At 40.1% G+C, this 21,691-nt stretch overlaps 1 protein-coding gene across 3 annotated transcripts in view; it reads left to right on the top strand.

Annotated features, from left to right (window-relative positions):
* Positions 1-20,867, top strand: part of nfat5b (nuclear factor of activated T cells 5b) — a 33,103-nt gene extending 12,236 nt beyond the window's left edge. The window contains exons 2-14 of one of the 3 annotated variants that reach the window (XM_034576804.1): positions 2,352-2,477; positions 4,968-5,598; positions 6,939-7,125; positions 8,556-8,746; positions 9,426-9,598; positions 11,196-11,330; positions 11,439-11,491; positions 12,155-12,287; positions 12,519-12,593; positions 12,892-12,995; positions 13,234-13,791; positions 14,497-15,034; positions 16,129-20,867. In XM_034576804.1, the coding sequence (XP_034432695.1) occupies positions 2,352-2,477; positions 4,968-5,598; positions 6,939-7,125; positions 8,556-8,746; positions 9,426-9,598; positions 11,196-11,330; positions 11,439-11,491; positions 12,155-12,287; positions 12,519-12,593; positions 12,892-12,995; positions 13,234-13,791; positions 14,497-15,034; positions 16,129-16,367 (3,143 nt within the window). In that variant the 3' untranslated portion in view covers positions 16,368-20,867. Of the gene's footprint in view, positions 1-2,350; positions 2,478-4,353; positions 4,417-4,967; positions 5,599-6,938; positions 7,126-8,555; positions 8,747-9,425; positions 9,599-11,195; positions 11,331-11,438; positions 11,492-12,154; positions 12,288-12,518; positions 12,594-12,891; positions 12,996-13,233; positions 15,035-16,128 lie in introns of those variants that run through there. The other 2 variants (XM_034576796.1, XM_034576788.1) reach the window with 2 other exon arrangements.
* The last annotated feature ends 824 nt before the right edge of the window (positions 20,868-21,691 follow it).

Consider the following 21,691-nt stretch of genomic DNA (forward strand, 5'->3'; position numbering starts at 1 on the left):
AAATGAAAGGTTCACTCGATGGTCTGCACAACTGGAGTGCACTTCGAAGATAAAATCAAAACATCACGTGGTGTGTGTGTGAGTCAGGATGGTTTATTTCCCAGCTAATGGAGCTGGTCATTTTTATTTTTTTTTATTTTCTCCCGTGTGAAAGGGACAGTGTTTTGTCACGTGTAAATAAATTGCACTCTGTCTGCTTAAGGGGAAACAAATATGCAGCAAAATAAGATTTTTTTATTTTTTAAAAACGTCAAGGGACTGTGGAAACACTTTGAACAGGCCAGCCAGTGATTCAAGACCCACTGCTCTGAGAGAAGAGTACATATTTTCTGTCTGTGCGGTTGGCAATCTGTTTACTGGAAGGGCTGTGTGCTCCGAGCACATGTTCCTGCATGTGCAGTCAGTCAGGGAGCCCTGAGAAGACTGAAGAGCTGAAGTGTAAATGCAGGGGCAGAGAAAGTGTTTTTGTGGAGGTGGTGGTGAAGGGGGCGTTTGCGTGCGAACGCATGCATGTGTGTCTGTGATTTTGTTTGGAGGACCAGCAAAACCACACTAGAATCCTGTGTGTGTATATGTGTGGTTCAGTGTGAGTTATATGAGTTTGCTGAGCCCAGATTTAAGCTCCCTTTCTGGGAACCAGCATTCCCTGCTCTTCTAAAGCGAGCTGTAAGAGACTGGAGGGCTTTGGGAATGAAGAGGCATGGGCTGGTTTCAGTATGTCCCAGGTTTGTCTATTGTACACAGTGAGTGGTAACAATGGGAGGGTTAAGTATCTGATATACACACCAAACCCCGGGACTCAGCTGCAAGTAATTAAAGCTGGCAGTTGGCAGAGAAGAGAGTCAGGCGACTGTAATGGCCGCTCGAAGTTCATACCATAATATTTGGATGATGAATCAGGCTGCTAGTAAAAGTGTTGTCATGCTGTTGACCCAAGGCTTTCTCCCCTCACCGTGTCCTGTCGGCCCTGAGGGAGGCACAGAGAGGAGAGAAAAAGGCTTTGTACGACCCTGCTGCCTGTTTGTAATGGGATCGGCTGTTTATTTGGTGTGCTGCAGCTTTTGACCTCATTAGTCCCCATCTGGTTTGTTCCTCCGCACAGTGTATATCTAGAGCCCGAGTTCCCATTTTAGCATTAACCATATGGATAATATTGAGAGATGGCATTCAGGGGACAGTGGATGTTAAATTTGATTTAGTTTTACTTCAGTCTCAAAGATATTGAACTAATCCATAAAGAGAAGATGTAGCTTGGATATTAGGTTTGCTAAGGTATACAAAAACATCATATATAGGGTTGGAAGTACTTTTTGATTAATCAAGTAATTAAGCAACTGTCAAAAGCCCAGATATGCTCAATTTATAATTATATAAAATGAAGAGAAACAGAAGCTGAAACTGAAAGAAAATAATTACTTTAACTATTTATCTATCCATCTGTTCATTCATCCATTCTGCTTTCCTTTGCCAATCCCAGCTGACATTGTCTGAAAGGCGGGTTACACAGGGCCAACATACACAGACAACAACCATTTTAAACAATTTATCTTTTATCAAAACAGCTGCTTTTTTCAAGTGATCAATTAAATTTAATTAATTTCATTAGTTGCAGCTCTTCTCACAAGCCATCAAGCAGAAATCTGTTTAAACATGTTGGGGAGTGCTATCATCGCCACTGGTAACATAACATACACAATGGGTTGGGTTGCATTGTGGGTAATGTATCCACTAGGTTTTGACAAGCATGAAGAAAATAGGCAATAAAAAAGATGCCATCCCTGATCCTGCTCCATTGTGACATTATTTTATTTATTAAGTTAAAAGTTCAGATTAGTTCACTTGACATTTCTTCCCACTAAAATATCAAGTTAATTATGCTTTGGGCTTTTGTTTATTATCAATCTTGGTGACAACAGGCGTTGCGCGGCGTGATTGTTGCATACCGGCAGTCGGATACAGAGTTTGGCAGTAGTGTTGTGTTGTGGAAGCTCATTTGGCATCTGAACTGATGCTGATATTATTATGCATTGTTCCCAAAGTAATAGCTCTGTAGTGTGAGTATTTCCTGATCATTTATCAGGTTGCTAGTATTTTCTTGCAATTGCGCAAGAGTTGTTATTGTTGTACAGTCGTCTACTGCATCAGTGTTAAACTGAATGACACAGAGAAATGGAATTTGAGGAAAGCATTATTCAAAGTAACGAGTCATGTTAGTTCTCACGTTTCATGTCAGCAAATTTGTAATTAAATTGACACATTTAAATTATCTGTTTCATTTTACTCACTGTTGAGTTCTTGTTAAAATGTCACATTAATATAACTTCTATCTGTTCTCCCTCCTCTCTCTATAGAATCAGTGTGTGATCTTCTACCCAGAGAGCTGCAGTTGCCTTCCTCCACTCAGCAGAACCCAAAAGTCATGAGTCAAAAGAGTGGTGGAGAGGCAGGGCCTCCTCCTTCTGCTACTGTAGCATCAGGTAGGATCCTGCTCTTCTTTTCTTATTTCTTAACCCGCTTCTTACTCTGTGATCCTCACGTGTTGGTCCAAATAAAATATAAAGAAACATGTGAGAAGGGAGTTATGTCATTGGAGTGGAATCAACAGAACATGTCTGCTGTATGTACCTGCCACACACAATATTTGGTTGAAAAGATTGTTGTGATTTCCTATATGTTGTAGTCTCTTGCAGCAATGCAGTTTTTAAATGTTGGTCACGTACAACAGGTTCACAGTAATTAGGGCCCTCTGTGAATTTTCCAGTTTTTTTAAATGTTGCAGTATGGACACCATGCATGCAATGTAAGAGTGATCGATGGTTTAAACTGAACACAGTACACATAATGATGCAAGAGCCTGGCAAATCTTATTTGAGTTTTGCATCCTCAGCACAAAGTAGTTGGTTGTTTAAACTGTTTTGTCACTTTTGTTTAGGCAAGTTGGAAGTTTTAAGTGGCTGTGTTATGTATTTTGCACTTCTAATTCAGAGCTATATTGTTCATAGTGGAAAGTGAAATGGCAAGAGAAACACAATAGTCCAGAAATAAGATATAGAACCCCATCCCACACCCAGTGAAAAGTAGTGGCAAGTGGGATCAAGTACAATGCAAGTGTCTTAAGGGAGCAGAAAGTGATTGATCAACAAAAACCTGGTCCAAAGTCAATTGTGTCATGTTTCACCGTTATTTAAGAGCACATTACAGATACAATAGTATACACCCACATAGACGGGTGTACAATGATACTAATGACTATAACTTTCTATAATTTTTTTCCTGTAACTCTTGTTATTAATATGTTGCTATTGTGCATTGTTGGAGTGGCAACTGATAAATAATTAAAGACAGAATATGATGAATAATTGGCAGTGATACAACAGAGGCTAGATTACACAACCTAGCAGAAAGACTGACTCTGGGCTCACAAACTCCAGGTCTACTGTGTGTCAACTGATTTTATTGAAAATATCTTTGCAATTATGTCATGTTATCCACTGACTTGAGAACAACTTGGCATTTGGTAGGATACTATTCAAATAAAATAAACTGTGTTGAAATCAAATTCTAAGACCTTTTATTAGTTTTCGGTCGAAAGATGCATATTTCTGATTCAATTTATCATGTTACCACACAGCAAACCTGGGGCCAGGCTATATTTCAGTGTAAAAATACTGTACACATGACACAGTAAGTGTAAGGGAGAGATTGTTGTTTTTTTATTGCCCCAGGTCACACTACCAGTAAACAGGATGCAATTTCCCATTTTTAAAAAAAAGTACAAGAAGAAAGGGAAAATGTGCTTGGCCAAACTTATCAATAATGAACTGTAATTTGTATTAATGCATATAATTTATATATTCTATTTTCTCACTCAGAGCTTGAATGTTTTTAGAGTCAATGGCAGATAAGACCGGGACAGTCAGACAGGATGGAGCATCTTCTATTATTTGTCCATATTTTCTGGTTGCCATGATATGTGATCATATATGTCTTTGTGTCGCAACACTTGCTAAAAATGACACTACCTCCATATACATTGTATGTGCTTGTTTTTCTTCCCGAATGTGTGTTTTGCAAACTAATGAGTCACCAAACAATCCAGAATGTCAACAGAAGTCTAACTCCTTTTTTTTTTTTAACGATCTACAACGTAACCACACCTTTCCCTGCTCTTCATCTAGTTCACCGTAACTATTTGAATGCTTTTGAAATTACAGTGTATGTCAGCATGCTGGAGCAGCACCTTTTTGACAAAGAAAAAAAAAATACCCTGTGTTAATAATATTTTTTTTCACTGATAAAATTTTTACTGTTCAGCTCTTATTGCTCATTCGCTGTCTCATTTTTATATTCCAGGAAGTTCCCTCTGAAGCAGGGAGTGTCTGCATATAAAATGGTCTGCAGTTCTCTGCTTCATAGGTCAGAAGCTTGTTTATTTTGTCTCTGTGGCTACGTTCAGTCCCAACGAAAAGAACTTATGTAGCAAAAAAATAAATAAACAAAATAAAGCTCCAATAATTGGCATGCATCTTACTGTGCACATGAACATTTTGAACTTCCTCTCCATTTCACCATTTTGGCTCATTTTTTCATTCAGTTGAACATGAAAAAAATGCTAATAATAATGATAAATTCATTCAGTTGTTTTTTAGTTAGATTTTTTTAGTAGTTAATTTACTCACAAGCATTTTTACTCTTCAGTTTTTTTATTAGGGGGGGGCTGCTCACCTCTCATCTCTTCTTTGGCCCCGTTTGAATTTATAACAATACTTTTATTCACACACTGTCCACAGACACATACATATAGGATCCAATAAAAAACAGAAAGGGAAAATTTTAATTGGATGTGTAAAAAATACTAAACAAAAGCAAAAATTAACAATCATGAACACATTTTGCTGCTTAAATGGGACTGCTAGCCAACACAGGTTGAGATGCCTTTATTCACTGTCTAATCATTTGCACTGTAGATGCCATGTCCTCTTCTATGACCATGGAAGGCCCCCGCAGTGCTCTTTCCAACTCTTCCAGCTCCACCATACATTCCAGCTCTTCAGCCAGTGACCAGAACCCAGTCCACAGCAACAATGTTGACCAGGAGGATGCCAGGAATAGCCGCGTGGTACCAGAGGTTGTCGGTGCAGAGAACGGAAATGGCAACGGCGGCGGTGGCGGTAACTGCAGGGGGAGCAGTGAACTGGGAGGTGGAAGAGGTGCAACATCCCAGGATGCGCAGGCACATCACCAGATGACCCCGTCTAAGCGCCGCACCGTACTGAACATCTCTCCGCCTCCGCAAGACTTGTTTGACGACAGCCACATGTCCTGCCAGAATGAAGCCTCCCTGGACTCAGAGCAGAGTACCAGCATCTGGATGGATGACTCTCTCTCCAACTTTAGTATCATGAGCAGTGTTTCCTACAATGACAACACAGAGGTACCAAGAAAGTCCCGTAAACGTACCCCTCGACAGAGGCCTGGTCCGAAGGCTGTGCCTGCAGGGGAACCCAGCATGGATGTGTTTGATGCAGACAGTGCTAAAGGCCCGCACTTTGTCTTGTCACAGTTAGGACCCGACAACAAGACAGCATCAAAAGGAAGGTTTGTGTGAACTTTATTTGTATTTAGAAAGACTTGATCTGTTTGATTCTTAACGCCCATAGACTGTATATAAAGATGGACAATGTGACACAGCTTGCTCCCACTATCTAGAAATGTAACCAAAATATCAGGGATACAAACACAGCCATCTTGCCACGATGATGTCATTGGGAACCAGAGTCACTGATACACACTCTCAACCAATGAGAGTTTGATGATGTTTCACCCTGTTATATAGCACCATATAACTAATCAAACCCAAACTTGGCAGAAAGATGAACGCTTCAACAAACATCAGTCTGATACAAACCACCTAAAAGGACTTCTGGCCCATGTCCCTTCAACTAACATGGATGCTGCAGGGTTTACGACCTATACTGCAGCCAGCCACCAGGTGGCGATTGAGTTGCTTTGGCTTCACTTTTGGGGAGCTATCATTTCGACCATTCTTTATATACAGTCATGGCAAGAACATGTCCAAGTCATGTCCATCTAAATCTCATGTGGTTCTGTGCAGATATGTGGAGAAATAAAGGAGAAAAACAACTTGAGGTGTCATAGTAAATATTAGCTCTGGTTAACTAAATGTTCTGACATTGGTAGTTGTAGCAGTAGGCTCTTAAATAGATCGGTGTCAATTTTTTCTTGCTGTTGCCGTCACTGTCCCCCTGTCTCACACAGCACTCATCCTGATTGTCAGAATGGGTTATTATTAGGAAAGGACACACACACACACACACACACACACACACACACACACACACACACACACACACACACACACACACACACACACACACACACACACACACACCAACAGATGGAAATTAACAAACTACGCTGGCTCTGGATTTCCCACCACGCTTGGACTGAGGAGGAGCGGCCAGATCAGAGGGGAGGGAGGGGCAGGATACTGAAGTACAAACAATGGTCAGCCACAGTGAATCACAGAGCCCCTCTCAAAGACCTAGGATAAGCAGAGCAGATTAAATAAACAGATAACTCTGAACGCTTTAGGAGCTGCGGATAGAATATGCTTCGTTGATGGAGGGCCTCTTAACTCTGCATTGCTCAGTGCACCATGGCAACTTGCAAGCCGTTTCACCGTTGCGGCTACAAAGAGCAGTTTTCCAGCATCACACCCCAGAACAAATTTCAGCCAGATATACACACAGATATTTATTATTTACAGTTGTCATTTTGTGGGTATCCTTTTTACTAGTTGGGTTCTGAACCTTAGATTTGTGCCAATGTCATAAATGTAGACAGTAGAATTGATACAAATGTCAGAATTAGAAGTGATCCTCTGACGTCTCTGTTAAAACGGGTCTTTATTGCAGCTCCGACAATCCTCAGGCAGCTAACCATAAAGGGGGGACTCTTTCGATGCAATACCCACAGAAGAGTGAGGGGAAGGAGCTGAAGATCCAGGTCCAACCTGAGACTCAGCACCGAGCCCGCTATCTTACTGAAGGCAGCAGAGGGTCAGTGAAGGACCGCACGCAGCAAAGCTTCCCTACTGTAAAGGTAATGAACTCTATAGGCAAAGTTTCAGCTTTTCTGGTTCAAGGTGCAGTGTGTAAGATTAAGGTGAAAGGGATCTATTGGCAGAAATAGAATATAAAATAATCCTAGTGATGTTTCGCTAGTGAGATTAATTGTTGTTTTCTTTCCCCTTGAATGGTACCTTTATATTTAATTACTTCATATTTACATTGGGAGCGAGTCCTCTCTACGGAGGCCGCCATGTTTTTTACAGTAGCCCAGACTGGACAAACTAAACACCTTTTACGAGTTTTTATGACAACTGAAGGCTCCCACAGTTTCTCTTTCATGTTTGGAAGGTGAGGTTAGCGATATTCAGCTGCAACGTGCAACTTCACCACCAGATGTCACTAAATTCTACACACTGAACCTTTAAGTTGAGTTAATGAATGGATTATTGTCAGAGGCTTTTACATATGTGTATATAGGATTTACTATACTTGCAATGTTATGTTTTCATCATGTTTTGAGCATTTTGTATCAACGTACTGCAACATGCAAATAGACACAACACTTGCAAATACTCACTTTGGTAAATACTTTGTTGTTGGGTTTGTAATTTCAGTGTTTTTATTGGCTGTGTATGTGTTGCCAAAAAAAGCTATTTTATCCAGTTGCATGTGTTTTTTCTAGTGTAAAGTGTAAAAATGTTGTGGCAGAAAGGTTTGCACTGGATTTGAAGAGCCACTCTTCATCCCCAGCATGTTCAGGCTGGAAGTTGGCTGCAAGTTGGATATAAAAGAAAACTTCATCTTTCTGAATCATCACTGTGCCTCTATAGAGGTGGAACTGAGAGATGAAGAGAAGTGAAAATACCTCTGCCCAGTCACCTCAGTGTCATCCAGGATGATCATTAATTTAGCAAGTTTGTAACTCATACTGGTCCACTAGGTGATTTTGTGCTGGCCCAGCTTCTGGCTACAGAAGTTGAATCCATGAACAGAAACAGAGGGTCACAGTAGTAGATACAAAAATATCAGTAGATTGCACAATAAAGTGTAATCAAAACGGGCTTATAAACAAGCTACGACTCATAGAGGAAGGTTTTGTAAATGGGCAGAACACACTAGGCTTGATTGGTTGATGACAAGATGCCATTAAAGATGCTCATGAGGGCATCTGCTGGACAGGTACGGAAGTACACTTAGTTAACATCCGCAAAACAAGAGAAAGGTGAAGAGACACAGGAACAAGTTTACAGCTGCGACAGGACAGAGTGTTAGGACAAGACAGGAGAAAAAATTATCTGATCCCTCTGACCCATTTTGAAAATAAGCAGATGCATTTCTGGTTTTTAAGTTTTGCAGAAAAAAGTTACCATCACACTGATGTCCTACAGAACATAAAAGATTCAGATGTATTCTCATTTAGCCGAAGCATTTTTAATCCCTTGTCTTTTTTCACTCTCACAGCTGGAGGGTGTGAACGAGCCAGTGATTTTACAAGTGTTTGTGGGCAACGATACCGGGCGTGTGAAGCCTCATGGGTTTTACCAAGCGTGCAGGGTGACCGGCCGCAACACCACAGCCTGCAAGGAGGTGGACATTGACGGCACAACTGTCATTGAGGTGTCCCTTGATCCAAGCACCAACATGACACTAGCGTATGTACTGTTCTTGAGAAAGAGATCGGCTAGATTGTTTGATAATTTATGTTAAACCACATAAAACAAAGGCAATACAAGTGTTGCTTTGACTGCATGTGTTATACTTCACAGATTTTTCAATTACTTAATAAAATGATTGTGTAAAGGACCCCTGTGAGCTGTGAGGTAGATACTGTAAATATATGAACATTTTGTTAATCGCCAGTTAACACAAGCTGTTTTCAGACATTAACATGCATTCCAGACTTTTCCTGAAGAACAAAGCACATCGACACTGTCATCGGCTTTATTGTCTTAAGCTCTCTTACTCTATCGTCTTTCCAAGTTGGCATCTTCGTCTGTGGTTTTTTTCATCCTGATCTATTTATTGTGTTGTTATTCTGGACAATATCCTCCCTTTTCCTCACACAGGCTCTCTCGGACATTCTCTGGAGTTTTTTCCTTCTAGCCCCTTGGTAAAAACTCAGGAGAAGGTCAGATTGAGCCCATGTGTCCAGAGGAACTGACACGAACATTGAAGTTCTCACATACAGCCACTCTGGATAATTTCAGGAGAGTATCTGGAGTTCAGTGCTTGTCTGAAAGCAGCTATGATGACACATAGTAAGATGCAGTGTGTAAGTGTTGTAAAGGGATTTTGGCAAATGAAGTTGTTTTACGTTGCTTCTCTGTGCAGGGTGGACTGTGTCGGGATCCTGAAGCTCCGTAACGCTGATGTCGAGGCTCGTATTGGCGTCGCTGGGTCCAAGAAGAAGAGCACACGCGCTCGCCTGGTGTTCCGGGTCAACATCCCCCGTTCAGACGGATCAGTGCTCACACTCCAGACTCCCTCGTCTCCAATCCTGTGTAGTATGTCAGCCTCCTCATTGTATTTATCTCTGTGTTAACGGTTATTACATTAGTTGATACATTGTTTCAATCACCAAGAAATAAGTTTAGTTCATTTTTGCACAAATTCTAATGTTTTATTTATCTTAATGAAAGTTTAAAATGGGTTAAACAAACTGACCTGTGACCTACTTACTTAATAATCACAATTTATACTGTAAACTGAGCCATTTTCTTCTCTTTTAAAAGGAGAGGCCCTGTTTCTAAAGTTTAGTGTAGCCCAGGGTCAGGAGACCGTTGTTGTCTTTTGATGTCGCATTCGGAGACAATCTGTAAAGATTCCTTCAGACTCAGGTGTTATTTAATAATACGTACAGTATGAGGGTGTGGTTGGTTTCATAAACAGGAAAGACGCTTAAGGCTATAAGAAAGTTTCTGTGTAAGTGGAATTGGGAGAGACAGGGGAGAAAGCGAAGGAAAGGACAAAACAATAGAGGTGTGTGGACTTCTATTGTTTACACGGAGCCAGCGTGCTAGCCAGGGAGATATCTTTCCACAAATCTAAAAAGTAATACCCCTTGGCATGTGAGTGTGTGAGTGTGGGTGTTGCTGCAGAGAACTGAAAAAGGTTGGTGGAATGTATCAGAGCAAAAGTTATTTGATTGTCAGGATCATAGACTGTATACAAAGATATACATGTTAATCTTTATGTCTATCAATCTTTATATACAGTCTGTGGTCAGCATATTCAAAGCTCTTTTGACCACAAAAATATCAATAATCATTTATTTAAAAAAGTGCTTTTCCGACCAGAAGCAAAGGTCTCAAACTGCAGTGGTGGTAGTGTTTGCTTTATAAGTAACAAATAGTAACAAGACATTAAGGGTTAGGGAACATTTTGGGTTTTAATCATTTTAATCCAGAAAAAAATGAAATCTTTGCAGAATCCATGGTCCAAGAATATCTTTTCAGCATTTTAAAAGTTAATGACAGATTGAATACTTCATATATTTATATTTGCACTGATGAGAGAGAGTTCAGCAAAAATCATTGAATCGTGTTTAGAAACGCTGTGAAACCTTAAAAAGCTTCAACTAAATACCCAAATATAAAATGAATTTATAAAAAATGTTCTTAGTGCTTTGGGGTCAACATTGTTTTGTCTACGATACATATTATGATAAGATATAAAAAATCTATTAATCTATCTGCATTAAATATGAATATTAAACATAAGGTAAAACTTTGAAACTAGATTCCGATGGGTTCACACCAGGTGCGACGCCGGTCGACGTGTACTTATTTCGTTGGACCACACCCATTTTTGAACATGGAGTTCATTTTTAACTCAGCTTCAGTACATACCTAACATAACATTTTGTGACTGTAACTTCCACAGTTGACAGATAGACAGACACCTGCTCAATGGGAGCAAAAAAGAACCTAGTGTACTGTTCTAATCTTTAAACTTTAAAACCTGTAAAAAGCATTTAATATTGATCTGGTGCTTCAAAAAACAAAGTAGCCTTGATATCTGACACATAAAGTCACGTAAAGATCTTTGTTCTCTCTCCACTTTTTCGATTTCCAACCAACTCTGTATTTGCTTGGTTTACAGCACAACCTGCAGGGGTGCCTGAAATCTTGAAAAAATCACTGCACAGTTGTTCAGTGAGGGGCGGAGAAGAAGTCTTCATCATCGGCAAAAACTTTCTCAAAGACACCAAAGTCATATTTCACGAGAATGTTTCAGGTGAGTCTTTCCAAATGTTTTTTTTATCCATCTGCATTTATAGGTTCACACATTTTTTATTTTTGTGTTTGTTACCCTGGTCAACCTGAAACTTGTTCTTCTGTCCAGATGAGAACTCGTGGAAGGCTGAGGCTGAAATCGACATGGAGCTGTTTCACCAGGTAAAATCTGATTTGTTTTTGTACCAAATGATTAATGCTAATGAGCTGAGTTGATAGAAGCAGCCACTTCGGATTTGTATGGGCCTTGTAATCACGTAATCACCTTAAATAGCTGCTGGTTGAAAGGTTTGAGTAGTCTCATTGTGTTCTGACCTAATTACACTCTCTCAGTGTGGACTTGAATGTCTCAGCAGTCCAGTTTTAAACCTTTGCCCTTGTGAACAAAACGCTCAGGAGTAGATGAATTGATATAAATCTTTTGTTTTTATTGGAGGCACACTGTGAATTTGTGTGGGGGGGGGTGAACATGCCCCACACAACTATACACAACTATGCTTCTTACTCAAATATCATCGTGTTTTTTAAATCCTGCACCATTTAAGTTGATCGCTGTTGATAGCTCATTCCTCTGCTGCCTCTAGTGTTGACGAATAGGAGAACGAGTGTCGTGATCTCCATGCTCCTGATGTGCTGTTAGAACATAATCCATTATCATAGAGATGACCTGCTCAGAAACTCATTGTAATTTTATATTCAATCTCTGTTTTCTAATCTACTGCCCCTTTGACTCAGATTAGATACGTGCACATAGACCTACTGCTGTTATACTGTTGAAATTGTTCTCGGTGGCTGACTTTACTTTTTTGTTTGCTCATCTCCAAGAATCACTTGATAGTGAAGGTTCCTCCGTACCAGAATCAAGCCGTCACCTCTGCAGTGTATGTGGGAGTCTATGTGGTGACGAATGCTGGGAGATCGCATGACGTTCAGCCTTTTACTTACACTCCAGATCCAGGTTTGTTCGACTCCATTTCACTTCATCTACTGTACATATACGCTTCTCTTTATTCATCAGTCTATTGATGATATGACCACTTTGTTAAATAGAATAAAACCTGATTACAAGGTCATTATATGTACATCTTGCTTAATGACATGAATGAGATGAAATTATATTTCTGATGGTTTACATAGATTTTCTTTTTATTGTTGACTCTATGAAATCTGTTTACTTTTGCTCTTCCAGCACTACATGATGTTCCTGTGAAGAAAGAGATGCCTTCTCCAGTGAAGACTTGTTCTTTTGAGGAACAAATTAAAGGTTATTTTTCCTTTGTAAACTAATATAAACAATCACGATTGTTTACTTTACTAGTGTGTATTTCAGAAACATATGTATACAAGTGGACGGAGATTTGGAGTCGCCCATCAGGCTTTGCTTGCATTTGAAAGCTGTTTATTTCCTTGAAAACTGCACAGAATGTAAACTGTACAGTGTCTACACTATATCACCTTGTTAACTCACAGCTGCAGAGACATTTTTCAATCAGAACATATTGACAATAAGTTTTACTGTGGTATTCAACATATGAATATGTTCCCCGCTCTTGCTCCCACAGTTCTGGATGGTGCTCTGATGCCCTCGATGTTGCCTTTAGTGAAAAGAGAAGAAGTCACTCCGATGGAAGTGACCAGCAACCTCCAATCTTCTGGCGTATATAAGGTGATGTATTGATTTGTTACCTGAATAAAGGCCTCAACTTTTACATAGTGAAAACAATGGAACTGTTTTGGATGTGATTTGATATTTCAAATTAAACTTTTAGAAAAATTGAATTACCATCATATATATCCTTAAGAAAGGGTCCTTGTGGATATAGGTTTTAAATGTCACAGTAGTGGTGTGTTCTCTAAGAAAAAACAAAACACACCTTTTACCCTCTGTTTTGTGTTGTCAGCAGACTGGTGATCTGTGTCAAACCCAGCAGAACCCAGACATGACTGCAGGACATCTAAATAAAAACAGACCCTTCTCCAACAACTTGTCTCAGGCTGCATCTGACCCTGACAAAGCTCAGGCTTCTGTTTTTACCAACACTGAGCCCCTGAGCACCATCCAGAAGCAGGACATTGCTCCCACCAGCTCATTTCCTGTGCCGACAGACTCTCTGCTCCAGCAGGGTTCCCAGCAGTTCCTCCTGGAGCCTAGAGAGGGCCTCGGCCAGGAGAGACCAGGCAGTGCCTCTGGAGGTGTGGGGAGGCTGTGTGGAGAACCTATTCCCCAGCAGCAGCAGCAGCAGCAACAGCAGCAGCTGCCACTGTTCCCTCCAGATGAGGTGGCCCAGCTTGAAGAGGCAGTGAGACAACTTAAAGCCAAAGGGTTCTGTAACTTACCTCTTCAGTCTGACAACTCCATGGCCAAACAGCAACAGCAGCAGCAGCACATGCAGCACCAACAGCAGATCCAAAAACAGCAAATCCAGCAGCAACAACACCAACAAATGCAGCAGCAGCAACAGGTGCTGGAGAATTTACAGCAGCATCTGTTTCAGTCACAGATTCAGATGCAGTGTGGCATGTTTCAGGACGCCACCCAGGGCAAGAACTCGGAACAGCAGGGCACATCACAAGGAGTGGTGCCAAACCCGGGATCTCTCTTCCAGCAACAGCAGCAGCAGCAACAGCAGCAGCAACAAGCAGCTCTCTTTCAACAGGCAAACAACCTACTTTCTATTCAGACCAACTTCCTCCAGCAAACACCATCTCACCCTTCGCCACCCATGTTCCACAACCCCAGCTCTCTGGCTGAAACACAAGATCCACAGGGGGCTCTATTTCAGAAGGCTTCTCAGGAGCAGGTCCAGGCTGCTCTCTTTCAAAACACCATGACAGTACTGCAGTCCCCAGAGCAACAGCCCGCAACCCCTGGACTTTTCCTCCCCCAGTCCTCCCTGCCCACTCAGCTCACAACCAGCAACTCTCAACAACAGCAGCAACAACAGAAGCAGCAGCAGCTGGTCTTCCTCAGTGCCCTACAGTCCCCTACCCCTGAACCACAATCAGTATTTCAGGCTCAGACCCAGCTCTCCCCAATCCAGCAGAGGAGTCCCATGGAGCAGCAGCCGCCCTCCCAGCCTCAGACCCACACACAGCCAACCCAGCAAGCTCCCTTATTCCAGAACATCTCTCCACATCCACCTGCAAACACACTCTCTCCAGGCCAGCAGCAGCAGCAACAGACTGGCCTCCTGTTCTGCAACAACACTCTGTCCACCCCAGACCAGGCCTCCAGCCTCCTGTTCAACAGCCAGGGCCAGATGCCTCCTCTGACCAGCAGCAGTCTGGTTTCTCAAGAGCCCCAAAACTCCTCTCTGCTGTTTTCACAATCCAATCTGGTGACTGTAAACCAGCAGGATCGCTCTGAGCCAATGGCCTTGGGGAACCCCACCCATCCAAGACAACAAGTCATGTTTCAGGAGCAGCAGCCGATGCAGCTGGGTGGCAGCTCAAACAGCCGGCAGGAGCCGCCTGTGGGCCTCTTCATGCCTCAGTCCAACATGGCCTCTCTGCAGGGAGGACTGGCTCAAGAGCTCGCACAGTCAGCCATGTTTGCTCCACAGAACGGCGTGGCGAACCTTCAGACGACCACCCCCTCCCCTGTTCAACAGCCAGGACCGCTCTTTCAGACGGCCGTGAGTGGGGGCATCAATCAGCCCAGCCAGCCTCAACAACCTGGCCTGTTCCTCTTTGGGATTCAGAACGGTAAGGAATCAATTACCTGGGTGTACGCAGTTAAAACTGATGAGATGACAGAAACGTAAACAAGCTCAGAAATGTTAAATCAACTTTAAGAATGAGTGAGAGACAGTTTGAATTCCTGATAACTCCCGTAACAGATGAACAATTTGATAATTTGTACATGAAAGGTGTCGCTACAGAGAATTCTAAGTCCACTCTGCAATTCCTCTTAGCTCTGTTTTGGTTTTCTCTCTTCTCTCATCAGCATTGTTTCCAGATGCTGCAGACAGCTGTTTTCAACAAAAAAATCTAATCTCTGAAATCCCACTGTACACTAAAAGCAAACAGAAACAGTTTGGGCTGCAGAGGATTTAGCAGTGAAAGAGCCAGATATTTTTCTCAGGAGTTGACAAAGACCAAAGCAGAACTGAAAGAGAGAGTGAATTTTGGACTAAGATTCGTCAGCTGGTCAGAGGCATGACTCCAGAGTTACACTGTCAGTGCTCTGTTTCTGCTTAATGTGTAAATAGACGACTGTTTGCTAAGATGTTGGCCACATCAGCTGTAAAGTTGATGTCAGTGTTGGTTTCTCAGCTTGTTTCTGCTGCCCCCAAGTGGCCAAAAATCTAGTTTTAACGAGAGTCATGTGACACATAGAAGCTAAAACTGTTATTACATAGAAATAATGACACAAATTCATTTTAATTTTCTTTTTCAGTTTTTGTTTTATTTATTTTATTAATATCATATTTAATTGTACCAATTTATTTGTCAAATAATTTTCTTTCTTTCTTACTTACCTTCTTATTGCTGTATATTTCCATATTGTTTATAAACAATTATTTATCTTCAAAGTAAATAATTTTTTATACCTTTTTAAAAAGCCAGGTTAACTCGTCGATAAATGTGGCAAGAATGAAATAAAATCAACAATAGTACTTTAGAGGGACAATTTATACCCAATTTATTGTCCAAACAAATTACTAAACATACGTGATCCATGATTTGTCTTATTAAACTTTCTGTTGAGGCAACTTTGCATATAAAAGCTAAATATTTCTTTTTTTCGAGGTCGTTAACTCACTTTGTCTCACCCAACTGTTTCTGCTTCCTCACAGGATGTGGCCAGTTGATGAACACTCCTGGAAACACACTGTCGGATCAGATCATAGCCATCAGCCAGTCTGGTCAGAACCAAAGAGAGAGTGATGCTCGTATCCAGTCTCTGCTCAATCAGTCCCTGTCTCAGTCTGGGACTGTGCAGAACAGCATGTCCGCCTCGCAGAACATGGAGAAGATCGACGACCTGCTGGTCAGCCTGCAGGAGTCCGGCAGCAGCTTAAGTCGTTCATATTAACCTCTGTACTTCATTCTTTTACTAATATTATGTATGGAAAATTAGACAGTTAAATGTATATGAATTTGTTTTTACAAACTGAGCATGATGTGCGTCACCAAATGTTTTTCTAGCCTACTCACATATATTTGAGTCTTCATTAGGAAAAAAACTGTGAAGGTGAGTTCAACATTGTAAAGTGCTGCCGGCCGTGCTGAGCCGGGCTCTTATTAAAACTATGGCAGAATACGTTGCCTAAAAGCAAACTGGAGAAATTAATATCAAGATAGTGAACTAGAAATTTGTGTTGGACTTTCTTGGCCGAGCAGTTTGACCAAGAGAGGCGAATATCTCTTAATAACCTTAAAGACTGACTGACTGACTACCTAATGTTAAATCATGCATGTGAAAACTGAGGTGGACTGTAGATGAGAACTGTGAGAAAATTTGTCATAACTTTCTGATGACGATGAAGATGATGATGAGGGAGGGGAAATTTAGCCCAAATTTTCGCTCATATATCTTGTGAATTTTTGTTGATATCCGTAAGTAGATTGTGAGTCGTGTTGTTTGGTTGTCGTGGTGTTTTCTAAAGTGTTCTCCAAAGTGTTTGGTGGTTTGCATGAATAGTGTTCCCTTTAATACTTCTTTCGTAGTTTTGTTGTAGTTGTTGCATGGAGGGTGTAGCGCGTGGTACGGTAGGAGTGTTTGGAAGGACTGTGGTATGAAAGGTTGAATACATCATAGATGTCGAAGGTATAGTCACTGTTGACAGGGTTTGGAATTATTAACAGTGCGGCAAGTGAAGCGAGAGAAGGTGAGAGGGGAAGAGTGGAGGAAGGTAACTGAGAAGTAGAAAATTGCAGGCTATAGAAACGAATAGAAACATTTCCTTCTGTCTTATGTGATGTGTAGCCACAAACGTGTCTGTCATGTATGTGGATGCTTGTTATTTCAGTGTTGCAGCAGATAGCTGATGATATGAATGAGTTCACTGTAGCTGTTTCTGAAAGGCTATAAAGTGACGTAGGTTTTCATTGATGATGTGATAAAGACAGAAACGGCACTCAGTCTGTGTCTAAGTAAAGATCTTTAAAAACAAAAAAAACCCGACCAATAAATTTTAGGCCTGTTTGGTACAGTAATAAAAAAAAGAATATTTGTCATAGAGCAAGTAGTGGTCAGTAACGTGATCATCAGCAGCTCTAAAGCATATCTTTCTATATTAGATATTTCGCCGTCACCACAGTGTACAGATAGCACTTTGTAATGTAGTATAAATGAACAGGCTAACATTTAGTCTGTATTCATCAAAACCAAACTGTGTCAGTTTGATACTTTTTACAGCTTAGTCTCCTTTGAATACATTCGGAAGAAATAACTCTTTTAAGAAAGTGTAGTGGTAGAAATGTAACAAATAATGGCTGATATGATTGTTTTTTACATGTATATTCAGCACTTTACGATGCTGTGACGACTTAACTCATCCAGGGTACACTACAGTCCCACGAGAGGTGGCTTTCCTTCTTTTTTATCTCAGCCGCCTCTTCCTCATTGTTTACAGTGAAGAAGATACATTTCCCATGTGTTTGCATAGCAACGCTCAAGTAGTCGGGCAAACTCAACAAACATATTTCCACTCGAATTTAGTTTTGAGATGTTATCATACAGTTTGAAGACATACATTTCACATAATACAGTTAAATACAACATCTAATTTCCAGCCATGTTACAACTACTACTTTTCATTCCCAAAACTTAGTGCATTATTTATTTTAAGATGCTTAGAAATCTGGACAAATGAGGAAAGATGTGGTTCAAGACATTTTTATTTTAATGACTCTTATTTAAATACATGCATCTACAGTTGAGAGAGAGTAGAATGTAATATAGTATATTAATATAATATTTTTGTCATAAGGGTAGGATCGTTTTGTGTTGTAGTGTCATTTTGCGTCAGGCACGCATGAACTGGAGTAGTATTCTTAAACAAGCTAGAGAAGAGCCTTTTTACCCGTTTTATTCAAGTGATGGATTCAGCTGAATGTTGAGGAGAAGCAGTCGTTTGTCGGCTACAACTGTACATTATATTTCTCACCTGGATCGATGTATTAACATGCAGTAACAGAGCCCTTTTTCTATGCTTTCCTTTAATTGGAAACTCGTCTGCAGATCTAATGTTGGCCTGTGGCCTCAGGACCAAAGTTTGACTCCAATCTTGCTTTGCATGAATCCTGATGACAGGCCAGTTTTATGGCTCGTGAGCTTTTATTTACTTTTATTTTTTCCTACTTGCAATTAAACTTTTAAGAAAATCATAGACAGCCTATTCTTTTCCCTCCTAAAGATACAGATTTCATTGACGTCACACCTTTCTTTGTTTATTGTGTTGTTGTGTTATATGTGGTTTTACTGTACGTGTGTGCATGAACAAGGGGCTGGTCTCTACTGACGACCGAATGGGCTCTAGTTTAATGCCTTGTCTCATTTTCTCTGTAGAGTTTGTCAGAAACTCATAAACACAGTTACATTTTATACACTTTTCAATCAGTTTGTTGTTTTTTGTGACAGATATGATGTAAACTTGACTAATGTGATTTGTGGAACTACAGTGTGTTGGTTTGAGCAGTTAGACGGTGTTTTTTAAAGGGACCCTACTCCTGAAGGAAACCTGACTTTGGAGAAAAGAGCTATCTGTGATTGGCTTTCTTCAACTTGTGAAGCAGAAGAATTGAGATCTCCAGTGTTGAATATTTATGATTTTATTTGTTTTACAGAGTTTTCTTTTTTTTGTAGTACCTGTTCCTCGTTTTGGAGAATCTAATTTATTTGTGTGTTGGTTATTATCTAAATTGTTTCCCGTAATCGTAGTTCTGAATGTACTGATGAGCCCCCACAATAATATACATTCCTGTGCACAGTTACACGTTAATGAACATATCATATGTTTGTTCGAGACTTTTAATTGGCCCTTCATTTCTCTTTCAACCACGAAGTTAAAAGCAGAGAAAAATTGCACAGAACTTCCAGTTTTTTAAAGAAATCTTAAAAATAGGACCAACAAATTTCAGTATTTTTACGATGACTATAATTCTGATTGTGATTATAAAGTGTGGCTGTAGATACCTCACTTGAGATCCAGAATGTTCTTTTGTACACACACTGGGGAGGTAATTACTTTTTTGTAATTGCAGTTTCCTCGTTTGTTTATTTACAATGTAACTCCTAGATCAGAAATACAAGAGTGTTACTCTTCATACAGTCTTTACTAATTGTATGTAAAAGAGCAGGATTGTTGATAAAGGTTCTCACTTTTTCCAAGACGCTACAAACTAACTCTCTGTTTTCCTGCAATAGAACAAGACGTGGCTTGCTATTAACATTACCAGTTCATTTAATATCAACAAACTGAATTTGCTATCACAGGTATTTTTTTTCCCCCTAAAATGTCACTTTAGACACGAATATAAGCTGTACATGTGCCTTGAGGAGATGTCGTAGTATCGACCAGATGTTTTACCGTTGTCTGTTTAACATGCCGTTGGCCCCTGTAGTCCGGTGTCGATTAGTCCTCATTAACTAGAATGTTTTAAGCCATAAGACTTTAAGTGTGCTTTAAATGCTCAACAACAGTGACCAGATAAGTGTGGTTGTGGTTGATACATGTGTTGTGCAATTCCTGTCATGCATCTAATTTGTTTGTACTGAAGTATCCATTGCATTTATGTTACACGACGTAGATGCAGACAAACTTTTTCTCTGAAACTGCTATGCAGCTAATATACTGTAAATGTAGATCTGTTAGTTTTTGAATATATATTTTTCTATATATGGCCTCTCCTGAGAAACCAAAATAGATGTTCTTTCTATTATTTATGTTGCTTGTTGAAATGTTTTCTGATGCTTTAAGTGCCGCCTGAAACCGATTTAGAAATCTTTTAGTCAGTTGAAATGTAAATTTCTCTTTCTCTTTTTTTGATTCAAGGGTCACTAATTTTCTTTTTTATTACATTGTTGCTAGTACGGTAAATGTGGTGGTTTGTGTTATATCCAGGCCTGTTGTTTATTGGTGTAGTGGTTCCTAGTCTTTATGATTTCTCTCAGGGCCTTGGAGATACCAGGATTCTTATTCTGACCAATAACATCAATGCATGATGGTTTTGTGTGTCTTCTAATTACACATTCTGCAAAGCAATATTCACTGTAATTTATCCCGACTTAGTCTGACATTAGAATTTTCCAAAAATGTGCCTCTTCCACATTTTTTGTAATATCTTTAAAGTCTGTTCACTCTTAACACAAGAGAACCACTTTACCAGTAAACAGCTTCTTTTAGTCCTGGAAATAACGAGGGGGGAAATTTAGTCTTTTTGTTTCTAACAATGTGAACAATCGTCTGATAATCACCCTGGGGAGAAAACAATCTTTCTATATATTTGGCTTTTGTTGGGACTTTTTTTTTTCTTGCAAATACATTTTTGTAAACTTGCTGCTATCTATATTAAACATATACACGTTCAATGTTTGGCCTTTGAGCTTTTATTTCATAATTTACTGCAGAAGAGGACCTGACTGCCTTCTACCAACAAACAAAATGTGTGGTATCAGAAAAGGTAACTTCTCTCCAGCTTGTCCTTGTTAAAAAGCTAGTCCACAAAGTCTGCCCTCAGGATGAATTTTGCCAACGTTAAATGGAAGTATAAAAAAAAAAATCTGAAAATGCCTTATTTCACATTTAAAGCCTAACAAGTCTTGTTTAATAGAATTTTAATAGATTCCTTTCACCTAAATCTTACACACTGGACCTTTAACAAAACACTTAGAATGGTAGGGAAACACGGGACAGGCTTGGTTTAGGATTGTCAGGAAAAGGAATCAGTGGAGCATGTGGTTATGAGTTGTAGGAGGTATGGGACACAGAGGGTATAATGAGGAGTGGTCTCAGGGAATTAGTGGTCCCACGGTGGGAGGAATACTGTGTATGGAGGACAGATAACAGGTGAGGGTACTAGTAGCATTTTTAAGGGATACAGGTTTTTTTTCACAGGGTATGAGGGTATTTAGAATATAGGACAAGATATTGAAAAACCCTTGTACATTTGAAGGTCTTCTGCACAATTTAAGTTACAAACTACCTGTAGGTGTTAGCAGGTGTTAGTGGCCACCAGTGGATGTTACGGACATGGCTTCAGTTGTGCACCGTCAAGTGTTTTGGCCTTGTAATCAACGATACAACATATAAGATCATTAATAATTCATATTTTTCACAGATTTCTCAATTATAAGTGGTGCAAGACGTTTATCACCTTATTCCAGTACAGCTTTAACATTAACATAACCCCATA

This window comes from Hippoglossus hippoglossus, chromosome 3 (genome assembly GCF_009819705.1).
Source record: "Hippoglossus hippoglossus isolate fHipHip1 chromosome 3, fHipHip1.pri, whole genome shotgun sequence".
NCBI lineage: Eukaryota > Metazoa > Chordata > Actinopteri > Pleuronectiformes > Pleuronectidae > Hippoglossus > Hippoglossus hippoglossus.